Raw genomic sequence first — 25,012 nt, 5'->3', positions numbered from 1 at the left:
TTTGCCCTCCCCACCCCTGTCCCCTTCCAAAGTCCACTTACAAAAACTCTTCTTAGATGGAAAAGTGTTGCCTGAAGATGATCACCCTTCTCTGCAAGCGTGCCTTGAGGGCATCTTTCATCATCTGGTTCCTCAGGCTGAAAAGAAAGGGACTTATCAAAGGAGCTACCACTGTGTTGAGAAGGGCCACTGCCTTGTTGTAGGACATGTGGTGACCTGAAGGCTGGGCATACATAAGTATGCAGCTGCCGTAGCCCAAGATGACAAAGGTGAAGTGAGAGGAGCATGTAGAGAATGCCTTGTGCCGTGAGGAAGCTGAGGACAACCTAAATATGGTGTTAATGATGTAAAGGTAGGGCACTGCTGTCAGGCCCAGTGAGCCAAGTAGGATGATGGATGAGGCCATGAAGGTGATCAGCTCAACAATGTGTGTTTGCGCCCAGGACAACTTGATCAAAAGCACGCTGTCACAGAAGAAGTGGTCAATACAACTGGCATTGCAGAAGGGCATCCTGAAACCAGGACAGTGGAGACAACAGTGGCCAGGAAGCCGGCAGCCCACGAGCCCAAGAGGAGCTGAAGGCAAAGCTGACCGTTCATGAGCATGGGGTACTGCAGAGGGTGGCATATGGCCACACAGCGGTCATAGGACATGAGAGCCAGAAGGACAAACTCGACTAAGCCCAGAAGGGAGTAGAAGTAGCCCTGAGTTAAGCAGCCTGGGAAGGAAATGGCTTTGCTGCCCATCAGCAAGTTTCCTATGGCTTTGGGTATGATGGATGTAGCAATGAAGATGTCCAAGCAGGAGAGGTTACAGAGGAAAAAGTACATGGGCCTGCAGAGGTCTCTTCCAGGCAGAACGAGGGCAATGATCAGCAAGTTTCCCACTAAGATCACCAGGTACGAAGCAGGAGAGGGATTGCCATTAGGCGCTGCTGATGGTGGCGGGAGGGGAAGCCCAAGAGAAGGAACTCTGTGACAGTTGTGTGGTTCAACATTTCTGCATCGGAGCTGCAGTGAGCAAGGGCAGATGGTCAGTGGAGGAAACAACGCTTGAGGAGGTTACAAGAAGATGAGTCAGAGCAAAAGAATGTAGAAGGATGAGAAAAAGCGTTCACGGAGACATTCATGCAAAGGCTGGAAGGAAAACAGAAGAGAGGAGAGAAGAATCAAGCTAGAGCAAGAAGACACCATTTTATGCCCTAGGAGCAGACGTAGTATGGGGGTTAGAGCAGGAATCCACTATAAACACAATGCAAGTTATTGTATTTGAGCTCTCTACCCAACAGTCCCTTTACAGTCAGTGGGGAAGAAATAGATGTTTCTCAACCGGTTTTATTCTAATCTATTTAAAGGTATCTTTTAGGATGAGCTACAATGCATTCTAGTGCAAGATAAAACAGCACAGCCAAGTGCCTTTAACCTTCTGATTAGGACAGAAAGAGAGAGAAGGCGGCATGAAGATGGTGACAAATGCGGAGGCGTGTGGGAAGTAAAGGTAAGAAGGAGAGTGAGAGAAGAGGAAGGTTTTATTCCCTGGGAAAGGTTTGGTTTTCAGGGAAAGTCAGAGCCAAAGAGGGAGAAGACAAACATCCCGTGTTTAAAACTAGTCCATTTTCAGGACTGTCTTTCCATCCACGCTTGAACTTTGTCGGGTAGAACAGAAAACTTTATAAACAGATTCCTCCTCTGTCACTGACAACTTTCTTGCTGAAAAACAGTTTTGATAAACCTTTCTGGCTGTCAGAGGGAAAAAGAAAAGAAGATTTGAAAAGCAGCAGAGAAGAGGGGAACAAACAAAGGAAAAACCTAAGAGCATAACAAGATTGAAAAAGATGGGGGGGAGGGAGGCGGAGAAGGGAAATTCATTCAGTTGGGGGATAAAAATTACCTTGTAAAGCAAACAAATAAAGAAACTAAATAAACTAATAGGAAATTGAGCCTTCTCTCTCCTGTGGTGTTTGGTTCTTTGTTTCTTTTTCTGGTTTTCTTTTCTTTCCTGTGGAATGAAGCCTGGTTTGGTAAGGAGTTCATCCTTACCAAGTCAAGAATTTATTATCTGAGGGCTTGGAAAGTTTGAATTCTTGGTGCAGCGCTTCTTTCCAAACAGCCTTCCCCTATGCGGGCCATCTCCTTCCTGTCCTGCTGGTTTTGCTCACAAAACCTACACAAGCCTGAAAACCTCAGACCCATCGGGCTCTGTGCAGCTTAGCTGAGATGGGCCAACAAGCCCACATCAAAGGAAGGGGCAGAGATCCTGACACAGGTCTCGCTTCCCGAGAAATATCACAGGGAAAGGAGGAATGTCAAAGGAGGGTAGCAGGTAAGAAGGCAGGCAGGCCAGGAATTAAAAACAGCCAAATCAGTGAAAATCGAGGTGAAATGTGACAAACCACTGACATGAATCTATGATGTGCTGGGAGCATTAGCGGGGGGAAAGAGAAGCCCAGCAGACTTTGTGTGAAGCACCATCTCCTTTCCTCCCACAACCCCTAAAGAACAGTCTATCAGGGCTCCTTTCAAGGCTCTTATAAAGCCTTTGTGGGTCAGCTGGGAATGCCATTTGTGCTGAGGCACTTCCTCCAGACTGAAGGAGTCTCTGATTTTTCTTCCCCTTTTGTGGAGAACATTTCTAAGGCCTTCGGTACGTTCCCCGAGGATTCATGGCCTTGGGTGCTAAATGGTTCCTCAGCAGAGCAGCTCTGAGAGGGTGAGGGGAGATTAATGACAATGATAGCTGGCAGCTCGGTGACCTAATCCCTGCAGAAGTCGAGATCCATTCTGTGAAGTATTCTGTGAGGGAGAAGCACCAAATCTTAAAAGGTGCTGTCAAGAGATGTAAACCCTGAAAGCAGCTTCTGTGGAGTGACTTCCATGCTACCCGCCTTGTCTTTACAATGTTGGACACCTAAAGGATAGGTGGTTTTTAGTGTCAGAGTAATCTCCTTAGTTTTCCTGGGGTTTGTCAATGAAGTTCAGGACACAGTTCAACTTATTGCAGAAATGGTTTTCTAAAGGTAGAGGAGAGGAGTCGATTCCTCTTCTGCACTTGCAAGGGGAGCCCTGACTGACCAATCGACACCTGGCCTCTTCATTGCAGACCTCTGGGAGATTTGCAGAGATCATTCATTGCTGTCTAGGGGCCACCTGACTGTTTCCTTCCAGTCCAGAAGGAAGCCGATGTCCTGAGGGTTTGGTGCTAAAACTGGCAACATTGTGAAGGCCTCTCTGCCCATCTTAGTGCATCTGAAATAGGACAAGGTATCTCTCTTTGGGTGGAATTGTTCCCCTAAAGCTGAGAGGGAGGAATCTCATTCTTCAAGGCTTTGGGAGTCTCTTCCTTGGTGACATGGAAGAAGACTTTCCTTCTCCCTGAGTACAGACAGGCTCTTAGTCCCTCTTTCTCCACAGGGCTCATGAAAATAGGACCTCCTTTGCACTCCATGTCGGCAGGCCAGCCCCATCCTCTGGCACTGTCTGGCAGAGCACAAACCTCTGCCCATGGACTTCTTCCTGATCTCCCGACTTCACAGTGGACTGGATGACCCTGCACTTGTCTAAGCTGGGCCCCAGATCACTTCTTTCAACCCCTTTCTTCCTTTCCCAGTGCAGGCAGGGGGTGTAGAGCAGGGGCTGATAGAACCCACTGCTCCCTCCATTTCCTCACAAGTCTTCCAGGAAAGATGGACCCATGCCTTTGCACTTCCAGCCAACGCGCCACTTTGTGACGAGCTGGCGCACAGACATGTTTAGCCAGTCTTCCCACACCTCGAGACCCATTTTGACCACAGCACTTTGTTTGCAAAGGGTTGGCAGTCGGGGGAAGTGAAGAATGCAGAGAGTGTGATGTGAGTAATTGTCCATATTACACACATCCACCTGGACTGGAAGAGTGAAACCATGTGCACCACCGAGGGTGATGGTTAATTCACAAGCAGGGTGGCTCCTCTTCTGTGTGAGGCCAGATTGCAGGGACGAGGGGCCCATGAGCGTCCATCACTCAAGACCCAAATGCAGGACCCGAGACTTAGCCCTGTTGGACCTCCTACAGTTGGCCTCGGCCCATTGATCCAGCCTGTCCAGATCCCTCTGTAGGGCCTTCCTACCCTCCAGCAGATCAACACTTCCACCCAACTTGGTGTCGTCTGCAAACTGACTGAGGGTGCACTTGATCCCGTCATCCAGTCATTGATAAAGATAATAAACAGAACTGGTCCCAATACTGAGCCCTGGGGAACACCACTTGTAACCAGCTGCAAACTGCACTGAACTCCATTCACCACCACTCTTTGGGCCTGGCCATCCAGATAGTTTTTTACCCAGCAGAGAGTACACCCATCCAAGCCATGAGCAGCCAGTTTCTCCAGGAGAATGCTGTGGGAAAGAAAATCAAATGGTGTCAAACACGCAGTTGTGCTGGAGAGCCCTGGCATCTCGCATAGCACTACAGGCCTGTATTTGGCCGTTGAGTAGCTGCCCTGAATTAGGTTAGGCAACATAGGGATGTCCACGGGCGTTGTGCCATTACAGTCCATGGTGATCTAGTGTATGCAGCTGATGGAGAAGATGGCTGATGCCTATGGCAATGGCTACATCTGCCCCCCTGACTACCTCAATAGGCTGCCCTGAACATAAGGAGTAGGGAAAAGTTCAGATGTCCTAAACATGGGCATCTGCTGTTGGCCAAAGGAAGTCCCCTCTAAGCTCAAGCATGATGCCTCCAGATGCTTCCCTCTCTGTGAACTGCCGCATTACAGCTTGCAGTTACCTGCACATACCTTGGACCAGCTCTGACACCTCAGATGTCACCAGGCGTTTGAGTCTGAACAGCTCACTCCTTGCCTCCATCCCCAGCAATTACCATGGGAGCTGAGACAAGAGGCTCCCAGGCACCAGGTTCCTATTTTGTGTCCACCTGAACGGATGCAAGAGGAATACCACCTCCTGTGAGTTTGTGGCAGCCATAGATGAGAGCTGAGGTCCCTTCCAGCCCCAGGACTACAAACAAAGGATGAGAAGCCTCAATTGACTCAGCTGAATCCCTTCCCGCAGCAGGGGTAAAGGAGCTCTCTCACTGTCCAGGTTTCCTGTCCCATACCAGAAGTAAGGAATGGTGATTCTCATGCCCAATTCTCTCTCTGATAGGAGAAATTGCATTGCTGGAAAGAAGTATCTCTCCAGAGGTGGGAGAGGGGCCACAAGTTATTACTTCAGTCTGTTTCACAGCAGGTTTCCCAGGAGCCCCAGGGACACCTGGAGGGAGCCCAGAGGGGCAGAGAAAGTGGTGCCTTGGGCTGGGCCTCTGCTGCTGAGCTGGGCTGGGCTCCTGGGATGGAGGCAGCTCATGGCAACCAGGCAGTGCTGCTGAGAGACAGCTCTGCCCAGGAGCAGCTCCTCTGCAAAGCGCAGCAGGGCTGAGGGCACTGCCTGCAAGTGCTGAGAGGAGAGGAGTGAGGCAGAGAGACTATAAAGGCAGCCTGGAGTGGGAAGATGCTGAGAGCTCACTGCATGGGAGAGATCTTCACATCCCTGTACATGGTAAGTCCCTGGTTGCAGGACAATGTAGCTGGTGTTCCTGGAGGGATCTCCAAAAGCTGCTACATCCCACAGCCTATGGGACTTTCAGGATGACTCTCAGAGTTTCTCTAACGTAGAGGATGAGGACGTGCTGCAGAGGAGGACTTCCCTGCTGCACCATCAGAAAGAAAAGGCAATACAGCTGCCTTCCTCTGGGGTTTTGAAAATCAGTGTGCACCTGTGGGTGCCCAGGGCTGTTCTTCAGAGCAGGGTCACTGCACCCCAGTGGGCTGTGCACCAGCGCAGGGACTCTGCCGTCTGACCGGGTCAGCACGCAGCCTGCCCAGGGAGTGCCCTTCAAAGCTGCGGGGAGAACCTGTGGGTGGAAGCAGGGCAGGATCCCTCTGCTGCCCAGAGGGTGCAGCGTGGGTCAGGGCTGCTCAGACTTCTACATCACCCAGCGGACATTTGCAGAGGGTCATTCTAAAGAGGGATGTCAAGGTAGGGGATTGCCTGAAAGGGAAGAAATCTGTGCTTTGAGTTTTTCCACTCTTGGTTGTCTGGGTGGGCAGTGGGAGATGGGAATTTATGTCTCTGCTCTGGAGTAGGCAATGAGACCCCAGTTCTCACTAGGACTTGTCTGAGCTGCTCCTTAGCCCCTGCGCACACAGAGATGTCCCTGGGCAGTGCCCTGCTGCCAGGAGGTGCCCGCAGGGCAGAGCTGAGCACACAGCAGGTGGGATGGCCTCTGTGAGCATGAAAAGGGAGAAGATGTGGGTATCAGGCATCTCCCTGCCATCTCCTGCAGTGCAGATGCTTTCCTTTGAGCAACCCCCTGGTCTCCTCACTCACACAGCAGAGCCTCTGTCCTTAATGGCACAGAGACATGCTCATGATTTACCTTCCCAAGCAGCCTGACCACCAAAGAGAGTTAAAACTCAAGGGTCTCTCTCTGTCTCCCTCTCCTGCCTCCCTTGGCAGGGCTCCTTTGGCATGTTCTCCTCTTCTCCCTGACGCCCTTCTCACTGTTACACTCACTGGTGGGGGGGGGTGAGGATTCAAGTGCAGCTGTGTGTGCTGTCGTGCACATATGGCCATGGAGGAAAAGCATCCAGCTCGCACCCTGTTCGCCTGTGGGGCTCTGGGTGCTGCAGTGTGTGTGGCTGGCAGTGATCTCACCCTCCCTTCAGGACATAACAAATTCAGGACGGTTGACTCTGTCCTTGGGAGGTCCTGCTGGGCTGCAGGCTGCCCTCCCGTAGGGCACAGCTCTCCCAGGGCATCTCTGTGTTTTGCAGGAGCCCCATGGAGAAGACACCTCGGTGCTAAGGCCATTGAGATGCTGCTGGGTGACTGCATACAGGCAGCTGTAATCAGCCCTCTGTGTCCCTGGTTGGGAGGGCAGAGCTGAGATCCTCCTCAGGTGCGATGAGATGGGGTGAGGGGTTTGGAGATCTGCACTTGGAAACTGGATTCCCCTGCTCCCAGCACTGGCTTCTTTCTTTTGGGGGGAACATCCAAGTGCGATAGTCCTCCAGGTGCAAGAGCTGCCAGCACAGGGCAGCTGAGAGCAGGGCTGATGGACAGAGCGGCTGTCCTCACTCTGCACTAAGGGACAGTCCCTTTGCCCAATCTCAGCACCCACAAGGTTTCCCTTGCAGTGCAGCAGAAATGCCAGGCATTGCTGCATTCAAACCACTCCTCAACTGTGCTGGGGCAACTAGAACAGAAGTCACAACCCAAACTCCCCACAGCTCTGCTCCGCAGTCAGGTGAATCGAGAGCCACAATGCTGAGAAGTTTTCTTATATCACAAGCAGATTTAATCTGCGATCACCCCGAGTTCCTATTTACCTACTGCTGTAGGGCAGGACTGAATCCTGCAGAGCCCCCAGCAGAGCCTCCTGCTCCCTGGGGCACCCTCAGCCAGCACCAACCAGAGCTCACCAAAGGTCTTCTGGAGAACTGAAAGGCAGTTTGGGGGCTTTCTATAAAAAAGTGAGTAGATTTTTCACAAACCAGTCTGCCCTAACTTCACCCTTCTTTTACCTCCTTGAACAGATCCCCATGGGCAGAGGGACACAATGTCCAACGGCAGCTCCATCACTGAATTCCTCCTCCTGGCCTTCGCGGACACACGGGAGCTGCAGCTCTTGCACTTCTGGCTCTTCCTGGCCATCTACCTGGCTGCCCTCCTGGGCAACGGCCTCATCATCACCGGCGTAGCCTGTGACCACTGCCTCCACACCCCCATGTACTTCTTCCTCCTTAACCTCTCCCTCCTCGACCTTGGCTGCATCTCCACCACTGTCCCCAAAGCCTTGGCAAGTTTCCTCTGGGACACCAGGGCTATCTCTTACTTGGGATGTGCTGCCCAGCTCTTTCTGTTTGTATTTTTCTTTTCAGCAGAGTATTTTATTCTCACCATCATGGCCTATGACCGCTACGTTGCCATCTGCAAACCCCTGCACTACGGGACCCTCCTGGGCAGCAGAGCTTGTGTCCACATGGCAGCAGCTGCCTGGGGCACTGGGTTTCTCCATGCTCTCTTGCACACTGCCAATACATTTTCCCTCCCCCTCTGCCAAGGCAATGCTGTGGACCAGTTCTTCTGTGAAATCCCACAGATCCTCAAGCTCTCCTGCTCACACTCCTACCTCAGGGAAGCCGGGCTTCTTGTGGTCAGTGTCTTTGTGGACTTTGGGTGTTTTGTTTTCATCGTGCTGTCCTATGTGCAGATCTTCAGGGCTGTGCTGAGGATCCCTTCTGAGCAGGGACGCCACAAAGCCTTTTCCACGTGCCTCCCTCACCTGGCCGTGGTCTCCCTGTTTCTCAGCACTGGCGTGTTTGCTCAATTGAAGCCCCCCTCCATCTCCTCCCCATCGCTGGATCTGGTGATGGCAGTTCTGTACTCGGTGGTGCCTCCAGCAGTGAACCCCCTCATCTACAGCATGAGGAACAAGGAGCTCAGGGATTCCTTATGGAAACTGATCCAATGGATGCCGTTTCACTGACAATAACCTGCCTCCCCTCCTCCGCATGTTTCTCCAAGTTTATCTTAGGCCACAAGTTTCCTTTTTTTATCCTGTGATAATTCTACTTAGGGATAGTTTTCTGGTTTTATACTCCTGTGGAAGTTTGATCCTGTTGTGTCTGACCCTTGCACAACACTGTGTAAGATGTGGCCCATCAAATTGTAGCTCTTCAAGAAAAGGGCACCTCCTGGGTGCAGTGCCTGAAGGCTGGGCTCTTCTTCCAAAGTTCCTTCCAAGAAAATGTCCAAGGAATTGGTCTTTTAATGTTTCCGGTCTCCTTGTGTTCTCAGTCATTTTGGGGTTAAGCTCATGGTAATGTTGGTTTCCATTGAATAAAATGGTCCGGTTTTAAAGGCTCTCTTCTTGGTGTCCAATGTCAGGGGAGATGGTCCATGAGCTCCCCATTATCTCCTCAGGTTCCTTCGTGTCTGACAGGACTGATGGTATATACCAGACTTTTTGGAAATGAATTTGGAGGCGTGAGGAGAGGATGGGGACTCAGCACATGCTCTGGTGTTGGAATGAATGGAGACTCAGAGGTGAAACACCCTCAGAGGTGAAGTCCCCCAAATGTAAAGCACTAAATTCATGTATCCACGAAGAAGGACTAAGGCAGTACCATAGGAGTCAGTGAGAACCCAGCAGGCACAGGGAAGGGAGAGTGGGGAGAGCTGCAGGAGCTGCCTGAGGACCCCCAGGGCCAGGACTCTGGTGCTGTCCTGGGGAGTGGGGCTGGCGCGAGTAGAGGAGGGGGCAAATTCAGTCAGGTTTGGCGATCACCTACAAGATGAATTGAGGAGAGCCAGAGAGTGCCTAGCCTCTGGTTCCTCATGCCCTTGTGGCCAGCACCAGCCGTGGGGTTGACGGGGAGCCTGAGTCCCGCTGCCTGCCCCCCAGCAGCTGCTGTGGCCTTCAGAGGGGCTGGGGCTGTGGGGTGAGTGCCCAGAGCTCTGCAGCAGCCTGCGCTGGGCAGTGCCATGGAGCCAGCCCAGGCTGGGCTGCTCTGCTGGGCTGGGCTGGGCTGGGGAGAGGGCAGGGGAGGTGGGGAGAGGTGGGGAGGGGCTGGGCTGGGCTGGAAAGAGCCCGGGAGAGAAAAAGGCCAGTGCAGAGCTAAGGTGTGTGAGTGTGCAGGGCAGGGGCAGCCAGCACTCCCAGTGCAGAGCCAGGCGTCATGGTGAAGAAAGCAAGGCATCAAAGGTGCAGAAGAGAGGGTCCTTGTCTGCGCCATGTTTCCAGGACACCCTGGGGAAGCTGCCCCAGGAAATTTGTCCCAGACCAGTCCCACCCACAGGCCATTTCCATCTCTGGCCATACACCCCAGCCCTGAGGAGGGACCTTTGCTGCATGGTCACCCCATCCTCCTATGGGGCTCAGTCATACCCAGCTCCACTGCCATTATTAATCAAAAGGGAACCATTTTCCTACTGACACTCATTACACACCAAGTCCCACAGCTCTTGCCACAGCTGGACTCTCAGCCAAGCCTCTTCTCAGACACCTCCAGCTCAATCAGGTGCTTGTCTCGACTGATTTTTTAAATCTCCATTAACTGAGTTTTTACCAGCTGGCCTGGGTCTTTGCTCCGGTGTTTGGCTCTGAGTTCGTTCGTATAAACTCAGCTTTCTCAGCCTCTCCTTCTCCATTATGTGATCCAGGCCCCAACCTTCCTTCCGGCCTCTGCAGGACTTGCTTCAGTCTGTCAGGATCTTCCTTGTGCTGCCGAGCCCCAGGCTGGACACAGCAGTCCTGCTGTGGTGGTCCTGTAGTGGGTTAGCCTTGGCCAGCAGCCAGACACCCACCCAGCTGCTCACTCACACCCCCAGCTCAAAAGGACAAAGGGAGAAAATAAGGTGGACTAGCTCATGCGTCAAGATAAAGACAGGGAGATCACTTACTCATTACTGTCATGGGCAAAGAAGAGTTGTCTTGGGGAAGATCAATTGGATTTATTGCCATTTAGAAGACATTTGGATAGAGAGAAAGCATAGGAAAAATATTCAAGACCACTTCCCCACCCCACTCCTTCTTCCCAGGCTCAAATTACTCCATTGCTACCAATTCTTCTACCCACCCCAACCCCAAGAGGAGCAGGGGGGATGGTGAATGGGGCTTACGGTCAGCACAGAACATCTCTGCCACTCCTTCCTCCTCACACTTCTCCCTTGCTCCAGCGTGGGTCCTCTCCACAGGATCCCACTGTGTTTGCCATCAAGGCTATGTGTTGTTCATTTCTTTCCATCTTACTTTTCTCCTTCACACTCACAGAATGACAGAGATGTTGAGATTGGAAGGCACCTCTGGAGTTCATCAAGTGCAACTCCCCAGCTGAGACACGGTCAGCTAGAGCAGGTTGCTCAGGACCTTGTCTAGGTGGGTTTGGAATACCTTCATGGATGGAGGCTCCTCAGCCTCTCTGGGCAACCTGTTCCAGTGCTTGACCACCCTCACCGTGAAAAAGTGTTTTCTTGCATTCAAATAGAATGACATGTATTTTTATCTGTGTCCATCAGCCTTTGTCTTGACAGTGGGAACTACTGAGAAGAATTTGGCTCCCTTGTCTTCATTCCTTCCCTTCAGCTATTTATGCACATTCATAATATCCCCCAAGCTCTCCTGGATAATTAGTGAAAAAAGTATGCTTTTTCTAATGTTTCTCTGGAGCGCTCCATACAGGAAAGACATGGACCTGTTGGAGCTGGTCTAGGGTGGGCCACAAAAATGATCAGAGGGATGGAACACCTCTGCTGTGAGGAAAGGCTGAGAGAGTTGGGGTTGTTCAGCCTGGAGAACAAAAGGCTCTGGGAAGGCCTTCTTGCTGCCTCTCAGTAATTAAAGGGGGCTTAGAAGCAAGATGAGGACAGACTTTTGAGTAAGACCTGTAGTGATAGGACAAGGAGTAGTGGTTTTAAAGTAAAAGAGGGGAGATTCAGACTAGATATAAGGAAGAACTTTTTTATGATGAAGGTGGTGAAACACTGGCACAGGTTGCCCAGAGAGGTGGTAGATGCCCCATGCCTGGAACCATTCAAGGTCAGGTTGGACGGGGCTCTGAGCAACCTGATCTAATTGAAGATGGCCTTGCTAACTGCAGGGGGGGTTGCACTAGATGACCTTTAGAGGTCCCCTCCAACCCAAACCATTCTGTGATTCTATGATTCTTTCTATGATTCTGTGATAAGTAAGTACAGTGCTGGGGTATCTTAGGTGACTGAGGAGCATTAGCAGCAGAGCCACCTGCACATTGCCTTGGTCACCTGGAACCAGTGCTGACCTCTTGCCAGTTTAAGGCAGCCCCCAGGGAGGGGTACCTCCACCCCTGCTTCCCTTCATGGCTTCAGCTGTGATGGCCCTCAGGGGGCCCACTGACACCCTCAGAGTCCTGGAGATTTGAATCACATTTTAAAGGCTTCTTCAGCGGCTTGTTCAATCTCCTTTCGGTAGCTGCAGTTTGGGAACTTGGCAGCAGAGGGCTCATGGAAATGCAGATACCCTAACATGCCATGGCCCTCTGCAGTTCTCTTTAATGCCTCTGTTCTTGTGTGGTTCATTAGAGAGAGTTCAGGAGTATAGTCTAAATGAGAAGATGTCAAAAAGAAATAACATTTGTAAAAGATTTATGCATTTTCATTATTTTCCTGCTTACAGAATAAACAATATAGACAATCTCCAAGTCATATAGATCCAGAGGGTCTCATGATGAAGTATGAACATGCGGGCAAAGCAAGACCCTTTCTGTCAGACACTCTAGAGACACTCTTCATCCCACCCCCACCCCCCCCCAACCTGCCATTTCTCTCACGGGTCACCTGAAACTCACATCACTTATGTTCAAATGGAAGCTTTTCCCACTCAGGCTGGAGCTGAATGTCTCAGCCTCCATTTCCTTCTGCTTTCCTTGGAGAAGTGGCTGCACAGACACACAGCATTTCTCTTAGTTAACAAGAACAAAATCAAAAAGAAAGAAAAAACAAGAGTAGTTCAGTAAAGAATAAAATATATTCGTCAGCTGTCCATGAAGTCCAAGTTGCCTCCACTAAATCCCACTTGTACTTTTGAGGGGAAAATCTGCAGTGAGATTAGTAGGAAAGGACAGAGAGAAAGGCAATGAAGGCGTTGGCTACAGAGACAGTCAGGAGACAGGAGCAGCAAGCTTTCAACTGCCTGAAGCTCCAAGCAGCACCTGGGTACTCGGGAAGGGTCTGAGGGAATGGAGAGTAATGGGAGGAGGAAAACCAGATGAACACTCAAACAGGCATCTGTGCAGACAGTCTGCTGGAGAAGATGACTTGAGAAATGGTCAGTTGAATCAGGACATGTGGGAATACCTAGAAGATTAGTGAGATTCAGTAGACTCCATACTGGACAGAGCAGTGGTCAAGCAAGTGCCGGGAAGATCAAGGTTTCTTCTCCTGAGAGCAGTACACATCCTGGAGAGTTTCATGATGGCAGCACAGGAAAACATTCTCTCTCTCTCTGAAAAGTATTCAAACATTTCAGCTGATGAAAATATGCCCGTCCTACATACATGTTGAGAAAAATTCTTTGCAAGCTGAGCTCAGTTCCTGACCAGAAGCCTCCAGTGCCACTTCAGGAGGTCCTGGTGTGCCTGATACACTCACCTGGGACTGGGAGTGACCACCAGGGACTGTGAGAGACCTGGACCCTCCAATGAAAACTGCAGATGGAGGGTGACACCAGGCATCTGTGCTCCTGTAACTCAACCCACCCTGGTTTCCAAAATTGTTCTTAAAAAAAAAAGGCTCTCCTATTTCTAAATTCCTCCTTCTGAAGTGACTCTCTGCACCCTCCTCCTCTCTGATTCCATTACCTATGGAGCTTCCTCATGAGTTCCCTCTTCACCCAAGCTGGTCTTGTCAGATATGTACTGTTCCTATTTACCTACTGCTGTAGGGCAGGACTGAGTCCTGCGCCATGTTCCCTGAACACCCCAGGGAAGCTACTCCAGGAAAATTTGTCCCAGACCAGTCCCACCCACCAGCCATTTCCATCTCTGGCCATACATCCCAGCTCTGAGGAAGGAGCTTTGCTGCATGGTCACTGACATCGTCCTCTGGGGCTCAGTGATACCCAGCTCCACTGGCATTATTTATCAAAAGGAAACGAGTTACCTCCTGACACTCATTACACACCAAGTCCCACAGCTCTTGCCACAGTTGGTCTCTCAACCAAGCCCATTCTCAGACAGCTCCAGCTAGATCATGTGCTCGTGGCCTGGTTATGACAAATATTGAACATTTCCATTGAGTGAGATCCCAAGTCAGGTGACTGGTTTAACTTCTGTTTACAACCCAAAGCACCCCATGCTCTGCAGATATCTCATTGCCTTATCTCTATCCAGAAACTTCCTCATTTCAGCATCTGACGATTGCCTATTTTTCTCCTGCCAAGCAATATGGGTACAAGACCGGTTTCATATTCCTGAAAACCTCCCCATGGGGACTGGCAGGTCACTGTAAGGTTCTCAATGCCTTCCCTTCTGCAGGCTGAACGAGGCCCTTTCCTCCACTTTCTCCTCCCAGGCAAGTGCTCCAGCCGCTCAGCAGCTCGATGACTCTCCACTCAACTCCCTGCCAGTTACCAACACCTCCCTTGCTGTGGTGGTGATCTCTGGCCAAGAGCCCAGCAGCCCCACAGGCGCTCCCTCCCTCCTCCCCTTCCCCAGTGGGGGCCAAAAAATGGACACGGTTGTGTACAGGTGGTCTAAGGAGTGATGAGCAGGGGGAGACAATCACTGCCCTCGCTCTTTTGGTGAGACTCCAGGACCCTGCTGGCTGCCTTGGCTACCAGGTCTCACTGCTGGGTCCTGTTTTGCCTTCTGTCCCCCACCACCACCAGGGCCTTTTCCGCAGAGCTGCTCCCCAGCCAGGCTGTCCCCAGCCCCTGCAACTGCAGGCTGTAGGGCTCTCCCAGGCACAGGACCTGTTCTTTGTCCTTCTTCTGTCTCCTGAAGTTCCTGACAGGACAGTCCTTCTGCCTGTCAGCTTTGTCTTGAATGGCATCCCTAGGGCACAGGAATGGTCCTCCCAATTTAGTGCCATCCACAAACGTGGTGACAGTTGCCTCCTCCGGGTCATGGATACAGGTGTTAAAATGCACAGGGCTCAGGAGAGTCCCCTGTGCTGCCCCACAATGCCCCAGTATGTCCCACCGGCCTCCAGGTAGGGTATGACCCCTTCTCCACTGCTCTCTCACCCTCATCCTCCAACTGGTGTTTCACCCATCTGTTTGTTGACCCATCCAGACTGTAATGGCCCAATGTGGGTACAAGGCTATCGAGGGAGACCATGTCAAAAGTCTTGCTGGAGTGGAGGTAAAGGACAGCCACTGTTCTCCCCTCGTGCATAAAAGCAGTTCCTTCATCAGGAAGGCCATCAGGTTGGTGAGGCATGATTTACCCTTGGCTAATCCATGCTGACTGCATTTGGACACCTTCTGCTCTTTGAGGTGCCCAGCAATGTCACCCAAGAGCCCTCATGGGAAGGCTCACTCCTCCCGTAAGTGAGCTTGTACAGCCTGGGGTTCCCGGGGTTGCCCTTTTGGCCTCTTTCAAAGATGGGTGCAACATTGGTTTGTCCTCACTCCCAAGAGACCTCTACCAATCCCATGACCTTTCAAAAGGGATATTCCAAAGAAATATCAATCTTCCAGTGCAATCTTCCAGTGTAACTTCATTACCACTATTCTGCCTGTTATACCGTGTATTGAATTTATATTCAAATTAAGTTTAATTTAAAGTATTGAAAGAAATTAAAATTATTTATAGCAATTTAACTTGTCTCTTTCTTATATTTTCACCTCTCTTGATAGAAGAACCATTTCTAACGTCATCTTTTCAGATGCAGACTGCCTAGACAAAAGCCCACTCCCTTATTCTCCAGTTTTCTCCTCCCCTTACTCTTGGTTCATTCAGATTCCTCTCACCCATTCAGTTGCTGCTTTGACATCAGGGAGTTAAAAGTTTGCCTCTCTTTCAGCAGTCTAATTGTCTCCTTAGCCAACTCTTTAATTATGTTTGTATCTCTCTTCTTTGTATCTCCCTACCTAGAAATAGTTCTCCTAAGATTATCCCCTGTAGAAAGGCAACCTCATTAGAGGCAGCTTGGACTTAGCCGATGCTTGCAGAGTCTGTTTTCTTTATGGAACTTGACCATGCTTGACTTTTCCTTTGCTTGCAAATAGGAAAAACCCTTCTGTGCCTGTGTGCAGCCAGGTCTCCAAGGAGAGCAGGTGGGAGATGGTGCAAAGGAGCTGTACCATCCAGCTGCAGAGATCAATGGAGAAGTCTGCTGTAAGGAAAAGTCCCAGGTGGGCAAGGAGAGAAATGGTGGGGTTGGGGAGGTGAGGTGGGAGGTTGTCAGAGCTCAAGGGGAAGCTTCTCCTACCAGTCCAGACCTCCTGAGGAGACACCCTGCAGCAATATCTATTGGAGAATGCTGCCATCACCTCTTCTCTAAACTGAAAAGTAATAAACTACACCCTTGGAAATAAAACCTCATTTTTATTAGAAGCTCTTTGAAATCTTTCCACCTAACTATGCTAGGAAACAGCTCTAATTATCTGTACAACTCTTGAAGACTTGAAGAAAATGACAGGAAGAGACATAGCTCATTAGGGCTTGCTTTATTTTAATGAGCCCCATGGTGTATTTTGTGCCAAGTCCTTGAACCTCAGGCACTGAGAGGAGATTGCACAAACCTCTCCAAGAGTCAGCATCAAAAGCAAAACCCCAAGTACCTTGAAGTATTCATAAGCCCCACTGAGGGCCATTACTGGCAAAGCCTCCCCAGGGACTCGTTAGAGCAGATAATTGGAGGCCATGATTGCAGGCAGGCAAAGGGAATGTGCAGGCAGCTCAGATGCTGAGGAAACCCTGGCTTTGTTTTATGAAGCAGCAAGGCCAAGCGCTGACCCCCAGCCCCGGGGAAGGCAGGTCCTGTCCCTCACGCATTGCTCAGGGCTCTTCCTGGGGCAGTGGGATGTGGGGGGGTGACGGTGAGTGCAGGACAAGGCTATGACAGCTCCCAGCCTTAACTGGGGGTGTGCAAGGAGGCCTCCCCACTGCCTTAGGACAACATGTCTTCTCATAGGCCTTGGTGGCAGAGACGATTGCCATAGTTAAAGGGAACAGCCTTGGCTTCTCTTGGCCGCTTCCAGCCTTGCTAGTGCTCTTTGCCATCTCCACCACAGCTTGTCCTACGCTGTCCCACAGCTGCTTCTTTTGCCCCGCAGGCTGCAGACACCCATCTCGCTTCCTCACCTTGCTCTCACCCTGCCATTTCCATACATTCACCAATGGCTGTCAACCCTCACACTCTGTTCCTTCGAACACCAGGAGATGGACTGATCTCATACTCCTTCTGGAGGACTTCATCTACCACAGCACCACCCTCTGAGTGGCATTTCTTCCTCCTCATGTCCAATCTCCACCATCCAAGCTGCACTGTGTGGCACTGTCTCTCTCTCCTGCTCTTTCCTACATCCAGGGAAAGTTCCAGCATCTGGGAAACCACCCTTGTAAACAGGCATCCAAACCCATCAGCCTTCTTGCAGCCCTTCATCTGACCGGACAGAAGTAACCTCACCATGATCTTCCAAGGCTGTGAGCCTTTCAGCTTCTCGGATAGACACGACCAAGCTGCGTGCCTGTCGCTGTCCCATCCTGTACTCAGGCAGAAGAGACAGGACAGCCAAAATAGAAGCCCCCTTCCTGGAGTGAGCCTAGGTCCTTCGGCAGAGGGGGTCTCCCAGCCAATGTGCCAACCAGGTGCCTTCCGCTGGCCTGTCAGAGACACCGGCAGAGGTGAGTTTAGAAGCACATATCCCAGCCATGAGTCAAGGGCTGAACTATCAGCTGTTTCAGGAAGAAGTGACCTCACAGTGCCTTTCCCAGACACATTCCTGCTGTTGGCCTCTCACCTCCAGAGGCAGAAGTGACCTCACAGCCCCCTTCACAGCCATCGGCTTCCTAATGGATTATGAGTTCCTGAGACACATTTGACCACATGATACCGTATCCAGCCATCACCCTTCAGCAAGCAGATAGATGTACGTGAGCAGATACAAGTAACCTTGTTTCATCATATTTATCTAATAGATTTCCTACCAACCATTTGAGCAGAGAAACGTTCCTCAGAGGAACGTTGTATTTATATTGGTGCATTATATGCCTCTACTTCTGCCTCTCTGTTTCTCCTTCTTCCTCTGTCTCTTCTGTCTTCAAAAAGCTCTCCAAGGAAAAGATTCATTGAATCCTAGAATAACTCAGCTTGGAAGAGACCCCTGAAGATCACCTTGTCCAGCTATCCTGCTCAAGGCAGGGTGAACAAGATGAGGTTGCGGAACGGGTCTGCCCAGTTTGGCATCATCCACAAAGGAGCTGAAAAGGCACTCCAGCACATTATCCAGGCAGTTAATGAAGACAGTCAACAGTGTTGGCCCCACTGCTTGCACTGAGGGATGCCACTAGGAATGGCCACGAGGAGGACTCTACCACTGCTGACATTTGGGCTGGATCCAACAGCCACCTTCCCACCCACTACATCACCCACTTCTTCAGTCCAGATACCTGGACTGGGGACCAATCTGGCTATAAAGAGATTACGGGAAACCATGTCAAAACCCTTGCTAAGGCCCAGGAACAAAACATCCCCTTCTTTCCCCTACCCGCACAGGTTCAGCAATGCCTTTCTTCTCCTACAAGTACCTGGAAATGGCTGCAGCAGTATTTGGCCCATTCCCTTCCCGGGGAAAGATGTAACGATGACCAGCCTGTAATTCTCCCAGTCCTCCTTCTTGCATTTCTTGAAGAAAGGTTTGATGTCTGCCTTTTCCAAGGACCCCAGAACCTCTCTGATGCCTCTGACACCTTTGAGGGCACAACCCGGAAAGGGTAGCATGAGCAGACAGGAGCATTTGCAATGAGCCTGTCCAAGGCGGGTGAGATGAATCTCCCTGGGCCAGTGGGGTTTGTTCCTGGAGTCACACACATCTGTGAGGTGCCCATACCTCAGCTGGACTCATGCACTCCTCATACACACAGGGGTGTTCAGAGGCACGAGCCCTTCCCTTGCATGTGCGGAGGCAGGGCACTGCAGCAGGCATAATGGCTCTATGGCCTCCTGCTGCCACTGCCAGAGGCTGGGAGGCACCTCAGCCCTGCAGTGTATCGCCCTGCTCTGCACCTGTCTGAGATGCCGCTCGTCATGAGGAATGGACACAGGGACCTCGGCTCAAGGAAGCACATCCCAATGCTGCATTCGGGTGGTTTCCCAGGGGATGTTGCTCCCAACGTGAAGTGACCTGGAGGCAGTGTCTATCCCACAGGCCTCCTTGGAACCCCAAGGAATAGCTGATGGCATTTCTGCTCACTCAGGTTCATCTCACGTCATGTACGTGATGTGCATGCTTACATTTCCTCTGTACAATGCAAACATGGACTGCTGACCTACTCCTCTGGTGTCCTTCCATGGAGGGACAAAGAACCTCTCCGAGCTGGAGTGAGAGGCCAGTGCTGGCAATGGTGGTTGCAAGGGGCTGGTCTGTGGCCATTGCCCCGGGGCACCTTGCCCAGGGTGTCAGGCAAACATGGGCACAGACCAGACCCTGCTCTGCTGGTCCTTCAAGTCTTTCGCAGGAGGCCTGGCTGTGCAAGGGACACTGCTGTGTGCCCCAGCCCTGCACACTCACACACATTAGATGTTCACTTATGTTTTCCTCCCCAGGGCACTTTCTTGAGCTTGTTCTTGACAGCAACTCTGAAAGAAGACCTAAGCCTTCAGGCACGGCCCTGAGGAGATCACCCTTCTTTATGGAAGCGCTGCTATGGAGGCCAGCTCTGTCATGGAAGTGCCCATTGTGACCAGGCTGCCAGAGCACTCAGGGCTGACACCAACACAAGGGATCAGAAGGAGAGTGTGGAAGTGGCAAGAGAGCAGCTCTTGAAGACCAAGTGCTGGTGCTCCCTGGCAGTGCTGCCATGCCGGGACTCTTTTCCCCTCCACCCATGCACACAGGAACTGTCCCTGCAGCTCCAAAAAGGCCTTGGAGGAAGGATGTCAGGAAAAAAATAGTTGCTGCAGGGTCCTTTATTTTGTTTACAAACACAGGGAGCATGGCTCCTCATTTACACAGCCACTCGGTCAGAAAAGAAAAGCAGACAGTGAATTAGAAAGGAGATGACAACATTATCACAATTGAGAAACCCCCACAAACAACAAAAAATACAGAAGACAGGTTGGTCCTGCAATGAGTTACATAATAACTACTACGCAGTAGATGATGGGCAGTTTATTGCTTCAAAAAAACATGCAGTCATCATTTTCCACACTGCATGCTTGAGCTGCTGGTTCCTCATGCTGTAGATGAGGGGGTTCACTGCTGGAGGCACCACTGAGTACAGAACTGCCACCACCAGATCCAGGGATGGGGAGGAGATGGAGGGGGGCTTCAGGTAGGCAAACATGGCAGTGCTGAGAAACAGGGACACCACGGCCAGGTGAGGGAGGCACGTGGAAAAGGCTTTGTGGCGTCCCTGCTGTGATGGGATCCTCAGCACGGCCCTGAAGATCTGCACATAAGACAGCATGATGAAAATAAAACACCCAATGCCCACAAAGACACTAACCACAAGAAGCCCAGCCTCCCTGAGGTAGGCATCTGAGCAGGAGAGCTTGAGGATGTGAGGGATTTCACAGAAGAACTGGTCCACAGCATTGCCTTGGCAGAGGGGGAGTGAAAATGTATTGGCCGTGTGCAGTCCAGCATAGAAGAAACAACTGCCCCAGGCAGCTGCTGCCATGTGGACACAAGCTCTGCTGCTCAAGAGAGTCCCGTAGTGCAGGGGTTTGCAGATGGCCACGTAGCGGTCATAGGCCATGACAGTGAGAAGAAAATACTCTGCTGAAATGAAAAATACAAACAGAAAGAGCTGGGCAGCACATCCTGCACAGGAGATGGCGCTGGTGTCCCACAGGGAATTGGCCATGGCTTTGGGGAGAGTGGTGGAGATGCAGCCCAGGTCGAGGAGGGAGAGGTTGAGGAGGAAGAAGTACATGGGGGTGTGGAGGCGGTGGTTGCAGGCTACAACAGTGATGATGAGGCCGTTGCCCAGGAGGGCAGCCAGGTAGATGGCCAGGAAGAGCCAGAAGTGCAAGAGCTGCAGCTCCCGCGTGTCTGCAAACGCCAGGAGGAGGAAGTGGGTGATGGAGCTGCTGTTGGACATCTGCTGCTTCTGGGCATGGGGCACCGTCATAAGAGAAAAGAGAGTGAGAAGTTAGGGGAGACGTGTCTGAGCGAAATCAAAGCCATTTCCAATAGACCCTGCCCCTGCCACACACAGACACCCATTTGTTTTTCTAGGAGAGCTTCCTTCAGCTCTGTGGCTGCAGCTCAGCCTGGTGCTATCCGAGTGTGCAATGCAGAGCAGAGCCTCTGCCCATGGGCTCTCAATAAGCCAGCCCTACTCTGCAGAAGTGGGGAGGGGCAGGGACCAGTCCTCGTGTTCAACTTTGTCAGGTGAAAACAACGCAGAAGGGCCCGTCAGCATCCGCGCTCCCAGTGCTAAGGAACGGGGATGGCAAAGGCAGTTTCAGAGATCTAGGTTTTTGTACAATTCCCCCCCATCTCCCCTGGTGAGTATTCTTGGATGTCAGCATTTCTGTTGCCCTTAGGGAGAACACAGCAAGTCCTGCAAGGCAAGAGGAGTGCCTGTGGTTTAGTGCAGACTGAGGGGAGCTGGTCTTTCCTACCGTCTTGCTCCCAGCTGTCTTGGGCTTGCATTTTTCTAGAGATGGAGGGTGATCACAGTCCCGTGGTCCCCTGAAAAAACACACGGTACTGCTGAGAGCAGAGGAATCCACCACAGACCACTAAATGTCTCACACTCTCTCAAGGTCTCAGCCCACCACTTCTAGCCAAGGATACACAGGGCTCATTTCACAAACCCAAAAGAACGTTCTCTGTCATAGCATCTCTGCACTTCTCCATGGGGATTTCAGATAACACAAAGGTGCTTATAGGACAGGTTTGCATCCTGGAGGGAAGCTCACAGCCTGTAAGGAATCCTCAAGGAGATGGCCAAGTGTCCTAATGATGGCATTTGAGTGAGGGAGATTCAGCTCTTTCCTTAGATGCACTGACCGCATTGCACACAGCCCCACAGGTGAGATGAAAGCTGGGACACTTGTTCCCATGGACACACCTGCATGAAAGGACCCACAAGATCAGTGTGTGACTCTGCAGCTGAAACTCCACCTCTCCAGAAAGCCTGGCAGCAAGAACAAGATAACAATAGCAGTAACACAGACCAGTGGAGGAACAAGGAAAGACACAGTGAGGGTGTGGCTGAGAGAGGCCAGGGCAGAGGCATTGGGGCACTCAGACAGCGTTCCCCTTCCCCAGCTGTGCACGCCACCTCCCAGACACCACCATTGCCGGGCAGCTGCTCTCAGCCCCTGGGCTCTGCAGAGGGAACTGGGCCCGTGGCTGCAGAGCTGCACCACGGCTCTGCTGGAGCTCTGGCTGCAGAGGAGGTGCAGGTCCTGCCTGAGCAGCCCTGACCCACGCAGCACCCTCTCAACAGCAGAAGGACCCTGCCTTGCTGGGGGTCACTCTGTCCACCCACAGCTTCTCCCCGCAGCACCATGGTGAATTCATCCGACAGGCTGAGTGCTGACCCTGGCAGGCGGCAGAGTCCCTGCCCCAGCACACAGCCCCCTGGGCTGCAGGGACCCTGCTCAGAAGGACAGCCCTGGGCACCCCTGGCTGCACACCCACCTTCACACCCTGCAGCCATCCCCGAGAGAAGACAGCTGTCATGCTCTGTTCCTCTGATGGTGCAGCAGGTAGTCCCTGCTTTGGAGCACGTCCTCCTCCTCTACACTAGAGAAACTGTGAGAAGCCTCCTGAAAGATCCCATAGGCTGTGGGATGTGCCAGCTTCTGGAGATTCCTCCAGGAAAACCAGCTACATTGCCCTGCACCAAGATACTTACCATGTAGAGGGCTGTGAAGATTTCTCCTCCAGTGAGCTCCCAGATCAAAGCCTTCCCACTCCTGATTTCCTTTAACCTCTCTCTGCCTCGCTCCTCTCCCCTCGCTGCCTGCAGGCAGTGCCCTCAGCCCTGCTGCGCTTTGCAGAGGAGCTGCTCCTGGGCAGAGCTGTCTCTCTGCAGTGCTGCCCACTTGCCAGCAGCTCCCTCCATCCCAGGAGCCCAGCCCAGCTCAGCAGCAGAGGCCCAGCCCAAGGCACCACTTTCTCTGCCCCTCTGGGCTCCCTCCAGGTGTCCCTGGGGCTCCAGGGGAACCTGCTGGGAAACAGGCTGAAGGCATCACTGATGTTCCCTCCCTCAACTTCTCCCCTGCAGTGTCATTACTCCTATTAGAAAAATAATTGTGCATGAGAATTACTTTTTTTGTCCCATCCTTAGACAGGACACATGGAAGGTTACTGAGAAGGATCTAATTTCTCCAAGGTGGGAGGACATGTTCTGTTGAGTGAATTTAGGCATTTCATCGTGGGTCCTTAGACCTGGGGCTAGAAAGACATGCAGCTCTCTTTTGCCCGTGCCTTGTCTCTGCTCTGAAGCAAAGCTTTTGCACACGCAGGGTCTTGGTCACTTAGTACCAGGGTTCCTTATGGCAAATACGAGCTCCACTGGTTCCACAGCTGTGTTGCTTCAGCCCAAATGTGCAGCAGTGCTTTCAGCCAGGAGCACAGACACGATGAGCGCAATGTTAATGTCGGAGACAGAGCTGTTATGCTGATGGAATAAACTGCCAAGGCACCGTGGCAGAGTTCAGGACAGCTGCTTTTCAGGGACAGCATCCTCCAAGCAAAGCAAGGGCCCAGATCAAAACTCAGTCTAAACTTGAAAGGCAATTGAAGGGCACCATAAGGAGTGTTCACTGCTTCAGGAACAGTTAAAGAAGAAACAAAGATCCTGTGTGGCCACTGCTGAATTTAAGAAGAGCAGGTGTAGATAGATGTGAGACTCTCTGTGTCCTCTTTGCCTCAGACTTCCCCAGCAAGGTCTCCCAGGCCTTTGTGCCTTGAGGTAGAACTCTGGAGCAGACCAGGCAGCAGTGGATGGGGACCAAGTCAGGGGTCCCTTGAACAATCAATCTTTTACCAGTCTGTGGGACAGGAGGGGCAGCATCCCAGGCAGCTGAGTGAGCAGGACAATGTCACAGCGAGGCCACTCTCCAGCATCTTTGATAGGTCACGAAGACTCTGGGAACTCCCTGATCACTGGCAGCATCTCTACAATGCATACACCTTTCCAGAATGCCCAAATGATGAGCAGGGAAATGAAAGACTGTGCCCCATCTCTTGTCCACACCAATCCCATTTCTGGGTGTCTGAAAGAGAAGGCGACTGGATTTACCCAGGGGAGCTTGTTCCTGGCCATCCTCTTTGCTTTCTGTGATGAAAGGACAGGATTGCTGGATGCAGGGAGAGCAGAGAGGCTCTTTTACCTGGAAGTCATCAAGGCTTTCAGCATCATCCCTCCAGAAATTTCTTGTGTCCAAGTTAGGATATTATGGGCTGAATGGGTAGATAAGTAGTTTTGTAAAAAAACACCTGGAGAGTAGTTGGGCTTGGAGGAGTGTGGTACATGCGTGGTGCTCTGTCTGGAAGCATCTAGCTAGTAGGGTTTTGCAGGGGCCTAGCTTGCAACCTGCCCTGTTTCACATCTTTTGAGTGACCTGGAGGATAGGAGAGAGTAATTTTTGATAACGTTTGTAGAAGACATCCCAGTGAGGAGAGCAGGGCAGGGCTGCCAACCCAAAGGACATAGAAACCTCATGATATCCAGTAAAGCTTCCACCTAAGTCCTGCTCCTGAAGTGGATGTAGGCTCTGAAATATCCTAGGACAGGGACTGGCTAGGTGGGTAGCAGCTCCACAGGAAAGGGTCTGCTGGTCTTTGGGTTCCATTAAGCAAAAAATGAGCCATCAGCAAAGGTGGCCAACAACAGCCTGGGCTGTGTGAGCAGGAGCACAGCCAGGGCAAGTGATATTCTCCCTCTGATCAGCACTTGTGACACTGCATCCAGAATACTTGCCCAGGTTTTGGTTGCCCGCAATGCCGGAGAGACATTGACAAGCTGGAGGATCCGCAAATTTCAGTGGAAGGCCACAGAGATGGTCAAGGTTGGAGCACTTGTCCTGTTAGGAGAGTCTGAGGGAGCTGGGCTTGTTCACCCTGGAGAATGGAGGGCTTTGTGGGGAGGATGCAACAGACTCGCATTGCCTATGGTGAGGTTCCCAAGAAGACACTGTGGTGCAAGGCAGGAGCACAGGAGGCAATATGAGCTGAAATGCGAGAGGGGCAGGCTCCATATAGGGAGAAAGTTTTGCAACATGAGGACAGCCAGACATGGGAATCTATTTCCCAGAGATTTTGCACTCTGCATGCCTGGAAGTTTCTCAGACCCATCTG

General features: G+C 51.6%; 4 protein-coding genes across 4 annotated transcripts in view; 2 read left to right on the top strand and 2 right to left on the bottom strand.

Annotated features, from left to right (window-relative positions):
• The window catches only part of LOC309603411 (olfactory receptor 14J1-like), a gene marked incomplete at both ends in the record, with an annotated part of 96,024 nt that overhangs the window by 12,544 nt on the left and 58,468 nt on the right, over positions 1–25,012 (top strand). The window lies entirely within an intron of this gene.
• On the top strand, positions 7,601–8,530 carry LOC309603416 (olfactory receptor 14A16-like; the record flags this gene model as incomplete). Its single annotated transcript, XM_082338271.1, has 1 exon — positions 7,601–8,530. One exon carries the CDS (start codon positions 7,601–7,603, stop codon positions 8,528–8,530), a length of 930 nt encoding a protein of 309 aa, XP_082194397.1.
• Positions 19,836–20,813, bottom strand: LOC309603414 (olfactory receptor 14C36-like; the record flags this gene model as incomplete). The annotated part of the gene is made up of 1 exon (XM_082338270.1): positions 19,836–20,813. Exon 1 carries the CDS (start codon positions 20,790–20,792, stop codon positions 19,836–19,838), a length of 957 nt encoding a protein of 318 aa, XP_082194396.1. The 5' UTR covers positions 20,793–20,813.
• Positions 21,030–25,012, bottom strand: part of LOC309603413 (scavenger receptor cysteine-rich domain-containing protein SCART1-like) — a gene marked incomplete at both ends in the record, with an annotated part of 40,660 nt that continues 36,677 nt past the window's right edge. Inside the window, one exon of the mRNA XM_082338269.1 lies at positions 21,030–21,130. Coding sequence (XP_082194395.1) covers positions 21,030–21,130 — 101 coding nt within the window. The remainder of the gene's footprint in view (positions 21,131–25,012) is intronic.

This window comes from Platalea leucorodia, assembly GCF_965183815.1.
Source record: "Platalea leucorodia genome assembly, contig: HAP1_HAP1_SCAFFOLD_77, whole genome shotgun sequence".
Lineage (NCBI taxonomy): Eukaryota > Metazoa > Chordata > Aves > Pelecaniformes > Threskiornithidae > Platalea > Platalea leucorodia.
This window is presented reverse-complemented; position numbering and strand designations above follow the sequence as displayed.